The following is a 15,013-nucleotide window of genomic DNA, read 5'->3' as shown; positions in this document are numbered from 1 at the left end:
TATATATCTATCTACCTATCTATCTATCTATCTATCTATCTATTTATATATATATATTTATATATATATATATAAACAATGAAATCGGTTTCATTATGAAATATGTAAACGTAATTCTTAGGTATTTTATATAAAATTTATATAATTTTAAGTAATATATTTCATTGTTTAAAATGCTTTATTTTATATTGTAAACTGAAATCAGACTACTTATGAGATACAAGAACATTCATAATTATTTTTTTATTCTGGTATAAAAAGAAGTAGAACAAAGACGACAAAAATGACACCGACATGGAAGTAGTGAATTTATTGATGTGTTTCCCACCTGTAACTAAGAAGCCATTTTCCACTGGATTCAACCATAATTAACTTCTAATGTATGAACTTTGTATTATTTTCCCCTCACCCCATGACCATTTCCACAATCAAGCAGGCAATGACAAGGTCCAAGATTGGAGCCATTTAGGTGCATAGTGAAAGTCACACACAGAAATACTGTCACAGGAAGAGGGAAAAAATAGAAAATAAAAGAACTTAAAAATATATATCATAACATCTCATATAAGAACAATGCACACCACAGGTTGTCCTTGATAAAAGCCATGATTGCAACATCAACTATACAGGCACACAAAGACATTGCTAATGGGGGGGGGGTTTGGGGGGGCAACAATTTTTTCCTTGCCTTGCATCGTAGTGGACATGCAAAACATTTCTTGCACTTGCCTTGGCCTCCAGCTGAGTAACTTTAGTGCGTTTAATCATGGTTTTCAAGGGTATGTCCTTGTGGGACTTATGCTATAAACAACATATATATCGTAGTATTATAATTAGGGTCTTTTTGATGTATGCAATGTGTGCAAAGTATTGCCACACGATAAAACTCTCCATGGCAATTCTCATTACAGCATAACTGCGATAAACCTAAGCTGAATGCAACATTTTATCAGGCCAGATTTACTATAAAAAGGGAGCGTTGGACTGTTTGCATGTAACAGCAGGAAAAATAACATTCATTCAGAGTAGAGAGACATTTTAGTGTGATATGGGAGACTGGAGGCCTCTAACCTTTCAACAAATTTGCACCGATCATGTGCAGGGGCCGCACTGTTTATTGGTCCAAGTATATGACACCATAACCAAAAGATAAAAACAAAGGACATGGTAAATGTTACTGAAATCAGGCACCTCTACATTTACAATCAGCCAAAATATCTGGCAGGCCGTCACGCCATTCAGTTCGAACCATTCTTCATATCTTACACAGGCGATGGTATCAGATGTTTGGACCGGCATTATCAGTCCTTTAATCTCAACGTTTAAACCTGTAACCTCTGGAAAAAAAATTACTATGAATAAATTGACCATCTACTTTTTCTATTTATGTATATATTGTGTGTTTTTAATAATTACAAAGTAAATGAATTAAGGATTTTCTTTTCATATTTTCTGCTTCACTATACATTTAAGTCATTACAAATAACCTTCATATACAAGCGATCTATTTAAAAGAAGTATATCCGGCGGCCAGCGATGGTGTAGACAAACTTATCCGTCTTATTTTGATTGTTTCGGCTTTGCTGTACCTCTATAGACTAGATCTGAACTTTATAAAAATTAACATTTAAAACAACATTACAATACGTTCCGATTTCAATTACGGAAAATCAATTCCAGGCTAATTTGCAGAATCACGTTCTCCTGATTTACAACGGTTGACTTTAAAGTAAAATAAAAAAAAGTTACAAGAGCATAAAATTGCGCTCCATGGTACAACAGTAGCAGTATTAGAAGTAGTAGTATTAATAAACCATTGTTTTTTGTTTTCTTTAAATGAACCAGAATATGCATTTCAAATGCATGAAATGATTTGAGAGCAGTTTTATAATTGGTCAGTAGTATGTTCACCCCTCTCTAGCTCCACAGCGCCCCATGAAGGCTAAATCTGCATCTGCTCCAGGTATTTGTAGGTGGGGTTTTCGTAGCCATGGTTCTGCATCTTGCTCAGGTGACGTTCCTCTGGAGTTAGCATAGGATCAACCTGAAACACAAGAGGAAGATTAAAGATATCAGTACCTACAACATAAGCAACTATTAAAAAGTTTAGGAAAGTACGATTTTTTGTAATGTTCTGGAAGTCTCTCGTGTTGACCAAGGCTGCATTTATTTGATCAAAAATACAGTAAAATAGAAACTATAAAAATATTTCATAATGTTACTGTTTTTTTAATGTATTTAATTTTAATTTATTCCTCTGATTGCAATTGAATTTTTAGCAGCCATAACTCCAGTGTCACACGATCCTTTCAGGAATAGTTCACGAAACAAAAAAATTACTCCTCCTAAAACCATTCAAGATGTGTTTGTTTGTTCATCAGAACAGATTGGAAATTTAGCATTCACTTGGTCATCAATGGATCCTCTGCAGTGAATGGGTGCCATCAGAATGAGAGTCCAAACAGCTGATAAAAACATCACAATAATCGACCCACTCTGCTCCATCAATTAACGTCTTGTAAAGAGAAAAGCTGCACGTTATATATATATATATATATATATATATATAAATATAAATAAAAAAATCCAGGCATCATCACTTGTGGATAATTATGATGTTTTTATCAGCTTTTTGGACTCTCATTCTGATGGCACCCATTCACTGCAGAGGATCCATTGGTGAGGAAGTGATGTAATGTTACATTTCTCCTAATCTGATAAAGAAACATCTACATCTTAGATGGCCTGAGGGTGAGGACATTTTCTGCAAATGTTTATTTTGGGGTGAACGACTGCTTTCAGAAATAAATTGTGCTGCTTAATTTTGTGGAAAACATGAGATTGTTTGATAAACAAAGTTTTATCTAAAACTTCTGTTTTCAAAAATGTTTCTGACAACAAACCTTTCAATGGCCGTGTATATTCATTAAATATGTTATATGATTAAATGTATATAACCTTTCCTTTGAACCTGCTTGTCCTTGCGTGCTCTGAGTGAGAGCATTATCCTTCACAGCGATTGAGAGAGTCTGTCTAGCCTGTTTGTTATCCTCCTCAAGGTTGCATTGAAAACACTAAGAGTGAATGATGGAGCGTCATGTGTGACCGTTAGCTCACCTCCACAATGCCGTGACTGATGGTGCCATACTGCCTCTTCCTCAGCAGCACCAGACTGATCACAATCACGGTTGCTATGGCCACTGCAATCACCAGCAGGCCAATCAGAGCGCTGCTTCCGAAGCTGATATCATCCACCAGGGGGCGGAACGTCTCCTGCTCTGATCCACGGCTGAACTGGGAGGGAAAAATAAACACCAGTGTTATGTACACTCCAAAAGCACAAAGAGCCCAGACAAACATGGTTAACAGACATCTTAAAGAGCTGTCGATGCCGCTGAAGCAGGGATCTCATAAGGTAACTTATGTACAGTGTGGCAACAGAATTGTTGTTGTGCCATAATTGATACCAAATGAGAATCAAAAGAATTCAGATACAGATAGAGAGGAAAAAAAGAAAAGAAAGTCTTACAGTTTTAGAATGATAAACCTATAATCATGACTACCACTATAATGTATTATTAATTATTCAAATTAATTTAAATAGAGATGTCCATAATGTACTATAATGATAATGGCATATGGCACAAAGGAAAAATATCTTTGCAATCACTTTCGGAATGAATTTTTCCAGCCTATGAATGTTAAAAACCTTGAGAGCTAAACAAAATCGACCAACTTTAAAGAACTTAAGCATCTAAAGGAATTGAATTCTCGAAGCATCTTGGAGGCGTTGCCACAGTTCTTCTGGATTTATTCTGTCTCAGTTTGTTCTGTTTCTTCACGTCATGGCAAAATTAATGTTTGGAAATGTAAACTGATATTTCCTACTGACACACTACAGCAAAAGATGGAAATAACTGCCTTAAAACCATTTTTTTTTTAGCTGTTCTAATAATTTTGGCCACCACTATATATTTTGGATGGCCTGAGGGCGAGTAAATTAAAAGCAAATTTGTATTTTTGAGTGAACTATCCCTTTAAAGTGGCAGATGGCATAAATGCAATGCATGTTTATCGTCCATTGAAATAGTTATCGTTCTTAGTATGAATTGGCCTCAAATGATGACAATTTCCATTTTCTGGGAGGACTACTCCTTTAAGAATGAAATTGGGCTTTAACATGAATGAATGTGTTTGGTGGTATTGATCTGCTTCGCAAAGTGCTAAATGGACTGAAAGTGCACTGACAGCCGTGACTGGCAATTTCCACACACAAATGTTTAGTGCTCAATTTCATTTGTGTGAGAGTCTAATGATGACGAATGTTGACCCGTATCCACCGGACATGCTCATGCGATCGCATTAAAACCATGCACGTGCTGTGGAAGCTTGTGGATAAACAATAAAAGTTCATAAATGATGTAAAACTGTCATTTGCTCACAGATAGAACAGAAGCAGACTACTGCAATCTCCCTCCAGCTCATACTCCGAGACTGCAGCGTTTGACAGTACTATGTATTGGGCACAGGAGGGCGCTGTACTTACCAGAGGATCAACACCATTCAAAATCACTTCTTTAACATCCAGAGTCTCATCAATCACCTGTCAACACAGACAGGGCAGTCTCAGTTACATCCTTGGGAAGTGAAGAGTGAGTCAGTGTGTGTGCGTGATGAGCAGTGTGTGTTAGTTTCAAGGTCAAGGTAACCAAATGTAAAAGATAATTGAAAAGGCTTATTGATTGGCAACTATTCTGACAATTAAGCTGCCTCAGTTGTCTGTGGTGCTGGTTTACAGCAATAGATAGGTATCAAATACTGTGAGCAAATCCAAAATAATTCATGATCTTTGATAAAGTCCTTGTTGTCATTCCAAATCTGTATAACTTTGACTTCTGTAAAACACAAAAGAAGATATTCTGAAGAACGCTGGTAACTACATTCATTTCCGTTGTATTTTTGTCCACATAATTACTCAAAACATCATCTTCCCCAGCAGAAAAAGTCATACAGGTTTGGAACCACATGAGGATGATGACAAATTGTTCATTTTTGGATGGACTCTCTCTTTAATGTAGCTTAGATTCTCACAAACCTCTGATAGCTCCTCTATGTGATTTCAGAGAGGCAAACATGCAGAAATACTGTACAAACAAAACAAGCCCAACATGAGCCACATTCCTCAGAGAGATCATGCACTGCATGCGTCTAGCTCAGTCCTCCACAACCACACAGGCTCTTGTGTGAGCTGCGATTAGAGGAGACTGGGATGTGACTGGGAAATACGGGAACGTGGCATGCAATGAATGCTGGGATATGAATGAGATAAGAGTGAAATAAAGCAGATTTGTATATCTGAAAGGAGATAGCAGTGACTGCAAGGCAGCGGAAGAGGTCCTAGGTAAGGTTAGATTTTAGGCTTTGGTTCAGCTATAGATGTTTAAATAAACTAAATATGTAAGAAAGAAATCCAATCATAATTCAACATGCAAATACCTTTATATTTTGAACAGCTAACATTCTAACAATCTAGTCAATGCGAGGATTCATACTATTAGAAATTGAAGTTAACATTTACAGAGTTTATTACCCTCTCAGTCTACAGCACTTTCTAAAGGCAAGTCAGAAATGAGACTAATTGTGATTATTTTACTTGTTTGACAGCCATTGTTTTTAATAGTAAAAAACTGTCAATTTAAACCTATCACTAGCCTCTCACTGCAGGCTGTACTGTCTGTGCTTGCTTTAGAACAAAATGTGTTAGAAAAATGGGGCTAGAAATACATTTATATTTATAAAAAATTGAAAAATTAAATCTAACATCTGTCAATCTAATACTGAGAAAATATTTTCCAGAAAGTAGTTGAATCATTTTGTGCGATGACAATATAAAAATCCAATTTAATTCTGGCAAAAACGTATCGTCTTAAAGGGACAGTTCACCCAAAAATGAAAATTCATCAGCAGCACCGCATGCATGTACTCTTGTAAATGCGCATCGAAGACTGACATTTTTGTTTCATTAGTAGTATTAAATGTAGTATTCTCTTAGTTTCAGAAGGTTACAGTTAAACCACTAATGTGGACTATTTTAATGATGTCCTGACTACATTTCTGGGCCTTGAACATGGTAGTTCTGTTGCAGTAAGAAAGCTCTCGGATTCCATTAAAAAATATCTTAATTTGTGTTCCGAATATGAATTAATGTCTTACGAGTTTGGAACGACATGAGGGCAAGTAATTCATGACAGAATTTTCATTTTTTGGTGAACAATCCTAACCTTTTTACAAAGTATAAATGGCTTTTATACATTAGATAGCCATCTTTATATTTTAAAAGAGAGGTGACCATTATATTTGTTTAAAAATTATAATGTTTAAAAACCTCAGAAAAACTCTGCCTTGCAAATGCAGTCAAGTCAAATAAATTCATATGGCACAGTTATATAAATAAAGTTTACAGAGCATGTGGTCTTTATTAAGTAAATGTTCATCTAGTTGTATCATGAAGCCACTTGATTTTATTTGTAGCACTTAAACTGAACGTGTATGATAATCTTGCAGTTTATTTATTTTTTTGTTTATGTAATTTCAGTCATGAGAGTTGGCGTCAGCAGTTGGCACAGTGTTCGCAACAGATCACTGTAGCGTGTGTGGTGTTGGAGGCAGGCTGGTGGGCTCACCACATTTTCGTCGATCTTGCTCTTGCTGTTGATGACTTTTTCCTCTGCTCCAATCAGACCATCCAGACTGTTCATGCCAGAGCCTGCAGAGGGAATCAGAGCCAATCAGAGACAGGAGGACAAAATGGAATCTTGCATATCGGAATGAATAAAACTCAAATGCTTACAAATATGTCTGTGACCAACAGTAGCTGCAATTAGCTAAATAACCTCAAGCTTCTAGCACAATCCAAATCCTGGCCAGAATCCTGCTGCCTTGCAGTTTTATTTTTTTTTTTTGAGTCGGGGGGCGACACGCCAACACAGACTCATTCATTAGTCATGCAATTATTTAAGTGTATGAAGTAGAAGTTCAGAGTCCTCCTGGATCAGTCCAGACAAGCTCAGTGCAAACATTCAGCTCAGAGTAAGAGGTGTGATCTATTGTGGTCAAAAGGTCTCTTCCTGGTAGAATTAGCGTCTTGGGACATCCTGTGAGTGAGCACTTGTTTCCAGTAACAGCTCTATAAATATACATCCTCGCCCCACATATTAAACAATTATAGTCAACACGAAACTTGATTCATAAACCATTTTAAATCCATAATGTGACATTTCTGAGTGAAACAAATGACTAGATGGTCAAACATGGTCATTCCACACAAGATCCAGACATTTGAGCTTCCACATGTTGGGAACTCAGATGGCAATCAGGATGTGGAGGCTAATGTTCAAGTGCAAGATGGCAATTAGTTTCAAAATGTGACATTATTTCATTATCATTTAAAAGGTCTTAGCTACTTCTACATTAAAATGTCTGCAATTTTTTTTTAAAGACAGCATTACCCATAAAACAGTTATTAAATACTTATTTGGCTATTAATTACATACAATTAGATAAAGGGTTATTATAGTTAAAAACTTTACAAATATGTAACTAGAAATAAAATAAGTGTTAAAATAATAAAATGTCAAATACATTTTCTAAACACTAAATATACTATAAATAACCTGATAAAACAAACTAAACTTGAAATAAAAATGGATAAAAAAAACTATATAGGCACATTAAAGAAACTAATTCAAAATATTAATAAAAATAGAATAGTGTGTCAATAATACTAAATAAATATAATATATATATATATAAATTAAACCGCATGAATAGCGTTTTTCTGTTGTACTAAAACAGTGGTAAACCTTAACATGCTAGAAATTTCCAAAGACACCTGGCTAAAATGAGTCCTGGTTGCATAATACCACACTGGAACTCTCATTGGTCGACAGAAGAACAATACCCTCCACCCACACTCATTGTTTGACTGTCAAAGCAGCAGGTCACTGATGCTAAAAGATTAACTATGTTCAGCGGCTTTCACAAGCTCTGGAGAGAAGGGCTTACAGCTTAACCATGCTCGAATGAACCACTAACCACCAGAACACACACACAGTCAAGCTACTTCATAACATGGAGGTGAAGTGTGTCACCAAGACAATTAGACTTTACACATGAGATGAGACAACAAAAACAGCAAGATTTTGACAATTATGGAAGAAAATGAGACTGGTTTCTTTTGGGTCTTGCTATTATTGGTTTCTAATGCATTCCAAGAGGATATCTAGGTAGTTTCTAAGGCGTTGCTAAGTGGTTGTTAACTAGCTTAAGTCAAAAGAGCCCAACCTCAAGTCTGTTTGCTAGATTTGAGCCCAGGGGGAGGAATTAACAGGGGCTTGGGGCAAAAATACCTCTAAAATTAACAAAAATAACCCACAAATTCAAGATAAGGTGGCAAAAAATGCCCTATTACAATTAAACTAAATATATTACAGCAGTTGCAGTAAAAGTGACGTGTGGTAAAAGTGAAGGTAATTATAAAAACAGCCCTTACAAACATTAAAAAAAAATAATAATAATTCCCTGAGAAATCAATTCCAGTGAACAAGTATCACCTCTTGGTGGAACAGTTCATTTCTGACACTCTACGAGTCCTTTTAAATGTAAGTTATGTATCTGATCAGGCCTCTTTTCAACAAGCCGCATGATTTGAGGTATCATTCTTGTCTGTAGTATAAATGATATAGTATAATTAAATAGGGTTTGGAGGTTGTTTAAATACCTAACCACAAGTATCAACAATAGTAATAGTGAACTGCAAGCTTCTACCACTAATATTTTAAGAGCAGGTTTATAGGCGAATCCAAAAGGGGTGGGACCACAAGGTTAAGTGGTAAACAGGTCGATGTTCCAGTTGTACAATCTGGGTACAAAAACTGGCCGTTGGTCAGCTAAATAGCGGTCCTGCAACAGAACTACTAAATTAATGAGCTCCTATCATGAAAAGCACAAGATAACAGGAAAGCGACGAGAGGAGGCCCAATAAGTAGCAAATGAGTCCTAAGGATCTGTCGACAGAGAGCTGGGTCTGAATCAGGTTATTTGTCTTCCTGACACAGGCAGGTAGTGAGGCAGCCATAACTTTTAGATTAGACTCGTTCTCCTATTCAAATGGCTAATTAGCTTAACAAGCTGCCTGGACTTTTCATTAGGCAAAGCTCTTCCGGCCAGACATTGAGGGATGGGATGTTTGGTCTCTACATCTGAGGGAGTGACTGAGAGGAAATTTAGAACAAGATAGCTAAAAGGGCTGAAGGGACGGACAGAGCAAAAGCATGGGGTGGAAATACAGTAAAAATATGAGGATAGATGGGGAGATGAGTCAAGATGTATGCAAGGAGGGCTGGGTAAAAAAAAATTTGAGAATAATCTACATTTAAACAATCTGATATAGATTCTCAAAATCCCAAAATGACAGAAACAATCCTTAAATAATAATAATAATAATAATAATAATAATAATAATAATAATAATAATTTTTCCTTTTAAAATGTAATATTTGTATATAAAAATAATAATATTTTAATTTTTAATAAAAAATAATACATTTTATAATTAATTTTAATTGTAAGGAAATTATAATAATTTACTTTTTTAGTATTTAAAAAATACATTTACTTCAAAACAACATTATTAATCCAGGACATGGCCACAAAGCCCTCCACATTTGGTGTGTGAACAGTACAAAAAACGATGAAGTTTTTAATAAGTTTATGATAATCATAATGGTTTTTAATATGCTCTTAATTTGCTCACAATGCATGTAATGCACTTTAGCGGTCACAAAAACAGTGTCTTGTATAAAAACAGGTATCCTGACATTAGTGAAATATTTCAAAATTGAATCAATATCAGATGGAATCAAATTAAATATATATATATATATAATATATATATATATATATATATATATATATCAATACCCAGCTCTCTATGCAATAATTAAAAAAAAAGAAAAAAAAGAAAGCTTTTTTTACATACAAAAATTCAATACCCAGCTCTCTATGCAATAATAAAAAAAAAAGAAAGCGCAAACAAAACATTTCACTGGCTGAAGAAGAAAAAAAAAAGAAACAGAGAAAAGCAGCAGAGACCCACCTTTCTTGAAGGCACGAGGGGGTTCAGAGAGATCGCCTAGGCATTGCGTACAAGCAAAAGACAAAACAAGAAAAGATTGGAATAGAAAAAGAGAAAATAACCCAGGTGAGTAAAAGAGTAGTAGTCAGGCTTATCAAGCTGTGTCTGCAGACGGAGAGGAGAATCCCGCAGGGACAGAATGATAAAGAAAAACAAATCAAAGAACAGGGGAAAGAAAGACCCAGGATGTGTTTCTGGACAGGCCTGTCATAGAGAAAGCCCTCCTGGGCTTTAATGTGTTTATTACATTGCTCTTTTTGTATATCGCATTTTAATTTAGCAGTTTTGCAATTTCCTTAAAGGTTTGGCAGGCCCAGGCAGGACAGTGAATGAGCAGGAATGGGCTCAGAAAGAGAGAGATTTTCAAAGCACTTGGCTGCAGTGCGACGCCATTGCCTCAGGCTTTATGATTTCAGCTGAACTTCAAATGGCTTGGTGTTTAAGGCGATGCCAATGGGGATTCAGGCAAGCTTAGATAAGCAGAAACCTATGGCCCGAGTGCAATATTTGGACATCAGGGGTTCATTCAGCATTTAGACAAGTTAACGCGAACAGGCCTCATGCTGCCAGAGAGCTTCACCTGAGCGGCTTTGAGAGAGAAGCTATGAGCAGAGCTCTAGTACTGGCTCAAAACAGACACTTTAAACAAGAGCCAGCCAGAGAAAAACATGAGAACAAGGTACTGGTGGCTGAATGTTTCCTGGAAATCTTCCAGATCACATTTCACCCCAAAAGAAAAATACATTTTGCATGAAGAAAATAATATTTTCAGGATTTGTTATATTAATTATTAATATATTTTAATATTTATATAATAAAATGATAGTTTTGTACTTTCATAAAGTCACAAAGCAAAGACCCTAATATTTTCTAAATTTGCTATATGTAAAATGCTTATTTTTTTATTTTGGGGGTGAAATATGACCGTAACAGGTTTTATAAGATTCACTTTAACTGGCTGTCGGTAATAATGAGTTAAGTAAGTTTTTTGACTGGTGTCATGCCAAATACTGGCTGAATATTGTTTGCAAAGATGAATGAACAATTTAATGTGTTTCACAGTATATATCTCCCCAATCACATGAAATTACTACAGTACATCATATGAACATATTATATAATAATGCCAGGTTAAACATTTGCCTTCCTTTGTGTTTTAAGTTTGTTTATAGCTACTCTAGCTAACCATTTAACCTACTAAACAAGCATATTCTCCTCGAGTTACTACAGAAAATCATATCAAACCTTCACAGAATGCTACCAGCATTAGAAACGGTAATAACACTATAGTACTAGAAATATGATATTCAGTAGGAAGTGGAAATATGATATTCACTTTTCCAAAGGGTATTAGGTTATTTTCATTTTAAGTGCTACAGGGTCCAACCCTGAAGAAAAACAACTTAAACCACTCTAAGCTGGTTTGCTTGTCTTAGTTGGTCTCCCAGACTGGTCCGTTTTCTGGTTTTTAGAAGGCTAAACTCAGGATGAGGAGCCTGCTAAGAGGGTTAAGCTGTTTTTTTCCCAATAGTGAAGGGGGTAGTAGTGGCATGACAGTGATACAAAACCTGCCTTGGCAACAGTGCCATATTGAGAGACCGTGGAGAGCAGCCACGAGCCTTAAAGGTTTGCCTGGGTAAATTTAGACAAGAAATGTACCCTCAGGTTCAGCAGGGGAGCCCAGAGAGTTGACCTGGAAGGGGCGGAAAGGCCTTCCCTCAAAGGCAGGAACCTCCACACTCTCCTCAGAGGACACCGTAACATCAGGCTGTGATTCAGAGATGGAGGACAGGAACTGGTCCATATCTGCCTTTTGATCCTGCAGAAGTTCATCTGAATTGAGGGATACAGAGAGGAACATGGTTAAAAACAGCAAATCACAGGAGGGAAGAGATGGAGGAAGGGATCTATTTCTAAAACCATTAAAACGAGGTACGAAGCAGTCATAAACGCGATCAATTATCCATTACGAGGTACCGTACTGCGGCACTTCCAGGCATCGGTGAAGCTAAAATGACCCGTTCTACTTCTCTAAACTTGCAAAAACATTCTGCTGTCTGGCTTAAAAACTATGCATCTTCACACACTAGTGGGAATCTGGAGGAGTCTTGACCCAGTTCTGTCAAACCCCACACACTAGTCTCATCTATACTACACAATGCCATGGCTCCTCTCATAAAATGAATGAAAAAGATGAAAAGCAAGCAAAAAAAAAAAAAAAAAAACAAGTGCAGAGGGGTGTCTCTGGGAACAGCTTGACTGTTTCCACCTGCAACAAAGAGCATGGCGAAACAAACGCTTCACAACACTCTAATATACTTTGATTGCGGTGAGATGTTTTCAAGCTGAGCGATAAAAAAAGAAGCCAAATTACACTTTTGTGTGTGTGTGAGTGTGTTTGAGTGAGTGAGAGAGGGCTAATTACTGAAGCCAAGCTTTTCATACCGGTGTAATTATCTTGGCATCTGAGATGCAGAGAGATTGTGCAGTTGTTTAGGGGACTAAAACCTCAAAGCAGGACAAAAGAATGCATAAAACAGACCGAAAATCTTTGTACAGCTTTATCCGTGATAAATCAAGGGAGCTTTAGACTTTGACATCAGAGTTCAGTTTGTCGAGCTCACACATTAACAGACCACATCAAGCGAGATGCCTTGAAAAGGGAGGTATGGGGTTCGGTTTATTTAAACGCAAACTAACTTGCAGGAATGGATCAGTATTGATTACGTACAATCTGCCTATTTAAGTAACACGAACTGCTCGTTGTTTGGTTGTACAGAAACAGTCCCAAATCGCGTACTTGTGCACTATTCTATAACGTTTTGTAATATATAATAGTGTGAATAGTGTGTTCACACTGAAAATTTCAAAAAGAAAAAGGTCACTTTAAAGTGCCCCTATTAAGGTTAATGAAAGGTTCATATTTTGGTTTTGGGAGTCCCCAACAAAAGGTTGACATGCATGCATTCAAGGTCAAAATTTTTTTTATTGTCTTATAATATGGATTTATTTTTACCTTACTAGCTCAACGACTCCCAAACTATTTGCTAAACGATTGATTTTTCCAACCCCCTCCTTTACGTGACGCTAATCTGCGGTGATTGGTCCAATCGGTCTATTTTAATTTCATCATGCCTGATAAAGCAGCGTTTGTGAGCGCAGTGCTGCTTTGTGTACAGCGTTACCGGGGAAACCGCTATTTTTACCGCTCCAAAAGCGGCATCTAGTGGCAAAGAATGAATTTGCATTTCATTCAGACCAATGCGAAACGGCCAACAAGTGGGCGGGCCATATCTTAATGTTTCATGTTGACGTCAACATGAAACGGGTTGGAATTTGTTTTAAAAACGGACTCGTTTCAATGATTCAGAGTCAACACCAACAATATAGACAAAACAACTTTACACACAAAAAACTTAAATATTCAAAACCAATAACCCACTAAAAGCAAAATGAAAAATACCCCCAAAAAATACACATGGACCAGAAATAAAAACCCGGATGATGCACTTAAAAAAACAAAAAACAAAGTGTGGAATGTTGAACACTTCATGCACTCAACTGTTGCAGCTTTAATTAAGTCGTGGAGGGGTAGGGGCTATAAGACTCCATTTATAGTTGACAAAATAACCTATTATAATTCATACACTACATCGTTGAGTAAATAGTGCACAAGTAAATAGTGTATAAGTGCATAATGCGTCATTTGGGACAGTTAGAGAATCTTAATTTTCTCCAAAAGGAAAGTGATTTTTAACAATAATGTACAAGCTTTTAATAAAAAGGACTCAACGTGAGCTCCAAGAAAATTAGGAAGGGATTGGGACTTGGTTGTATCATCAGTTGCTGATTAGATGGAAGCAGATCTGAATGAGAGCTTGCAGTCATTAGTAAAAAAATAAAAAAATAAAAGTTCAAGATCGAGTTATAAAAATTGATTGTCAAATTTTGTCCACTAAATTAAAAATGAAATACATTCATGTTTGAATTGTTCACAGTAAGGTAAATAACATGTATTTAAAAATCGATAATTTCACGCTGACTTTAATATGCAAATACCAGTGAGAAACTACACTACCCATAATCCTGCACAAAGATCCACCAATCAGAGTTGTCTTCATTATGGGAAAAAAAAAAAAAACGGGGTTCAGCAGTGACCAGACATTCCCATAAAGCATTACAAATTATGCAATAGAGTCTTTTACACTCGAGAATTTTGCAATAAAGAATTGAATACTCCGTGATTATGAACGAATAATTGCACTTCGTCCAATAGTTTCTGATCTGATTACACCGTTTGCAGTGTTTCCTGGGATTGTAGTTCATTCCCTTATAGAAGAATTTAAATGCGTTTTTTCCTGTTTAAATTTCTGCTTCGAATCTAAGTTTGCAATTTTGTGATTCATCTCAGAGTTGGTTGATTTGGTTCGTAGCTTAAAATCCTTTTTAAATTCCCTATGGAGAAAATTTATGAGAAAAATACTTGCAGAACCAAAGCCACTAAAAACACTGTACGGTTCCACAGTTTTGCAAGCAGACATCTCACATTCTTGATCTCTATCAGTGAGTGGATCTGTGGCAGACAGAATCATTATATTCTCAGCAGCAGACACTGTTGTGCATTTAAGGTCATTGGTGAAACCAAATAGACAGAGTAAACCATTGAAGTTGACACCTTCTTCTAAATTGTTGCCTAGCAACAGAGGAAAATACCTGCCACTAGTACTCACCGTGTTAATCAAGTTCATGACGCAAATAATATAATGTGACAAAAGGAAGTAGTAGTAAATATACCAAGCATTATCATCTCACTCTCCT

At 36.3% G+C, this 15,013-nt stretch overlaps 1 protein-coding gene across 5 annotated transcripts in view; it reads right to left on the bottom strand.

The window, feature by feature from the left end:
* Nucleotides 1–295: 295 nt before the first annotated feature.
* The window catches only part of aplp2 (amyloid beta (A4) precursor-like protein 2), an 80,652-nt gene continuing 65,934 nt past the window's right edge, over nt 296–15,013 (bottom strand). For 2 of the 5 annotated variants that reach the window (XM_042743580.1, XM_042743576.1), the window contains 6 exons: nt 11,855–12,028; nt 10,157–10,192; nt 6,684–6,766; nt 4,547–4,603; nt 3,118–3,294; nt 296–2,044 (listed from right to left, as the gene is read on the bottom strand). In XM_042743580.1, coding sequence (XP_042599514.1) covers nt 1,943–2,044; nt 3,118–3,294; nt 4,547–4,603; nt 6,684–6,766; nt 10,157–10,192; nt 11,855–12,028 — 629 coding nt within the window. In that variant the 3' untranslated portion in view covers nt 296–1,942. The remainder of the gene's footprint in view (nt 2,045–3,117; nt 3,295–4,546; nt 4,604–6,683; nt 6,767–10,156; nt 10,193–11,854; nt 12,029–15,013) is intronic. The other 3 variants (XM_042743578.1, XM_042743577.1, XM_042743579.1) reach the window with 3 other exon arrangements.

The sequence above is a fragment of the Cyprinus carpio genome, chromosome B18, assembly GCF_018340385.1.
Source record: "Cyprinus carpio isolate SPL01 chromosome B18, ASM1834038v1, whole genome shotgun sequence".
Lineage (NCBI taxonomy): Eukaryota > Metazoa > Chordata > Actinopteri > Cypriniformes > Cyprinidae > Cyprinus > Cyprinus carpio.
Note: the sequence above shows the minus strand (reverse complement) of the source record. Positions and strands in the feature narration are given on the sequence as shown.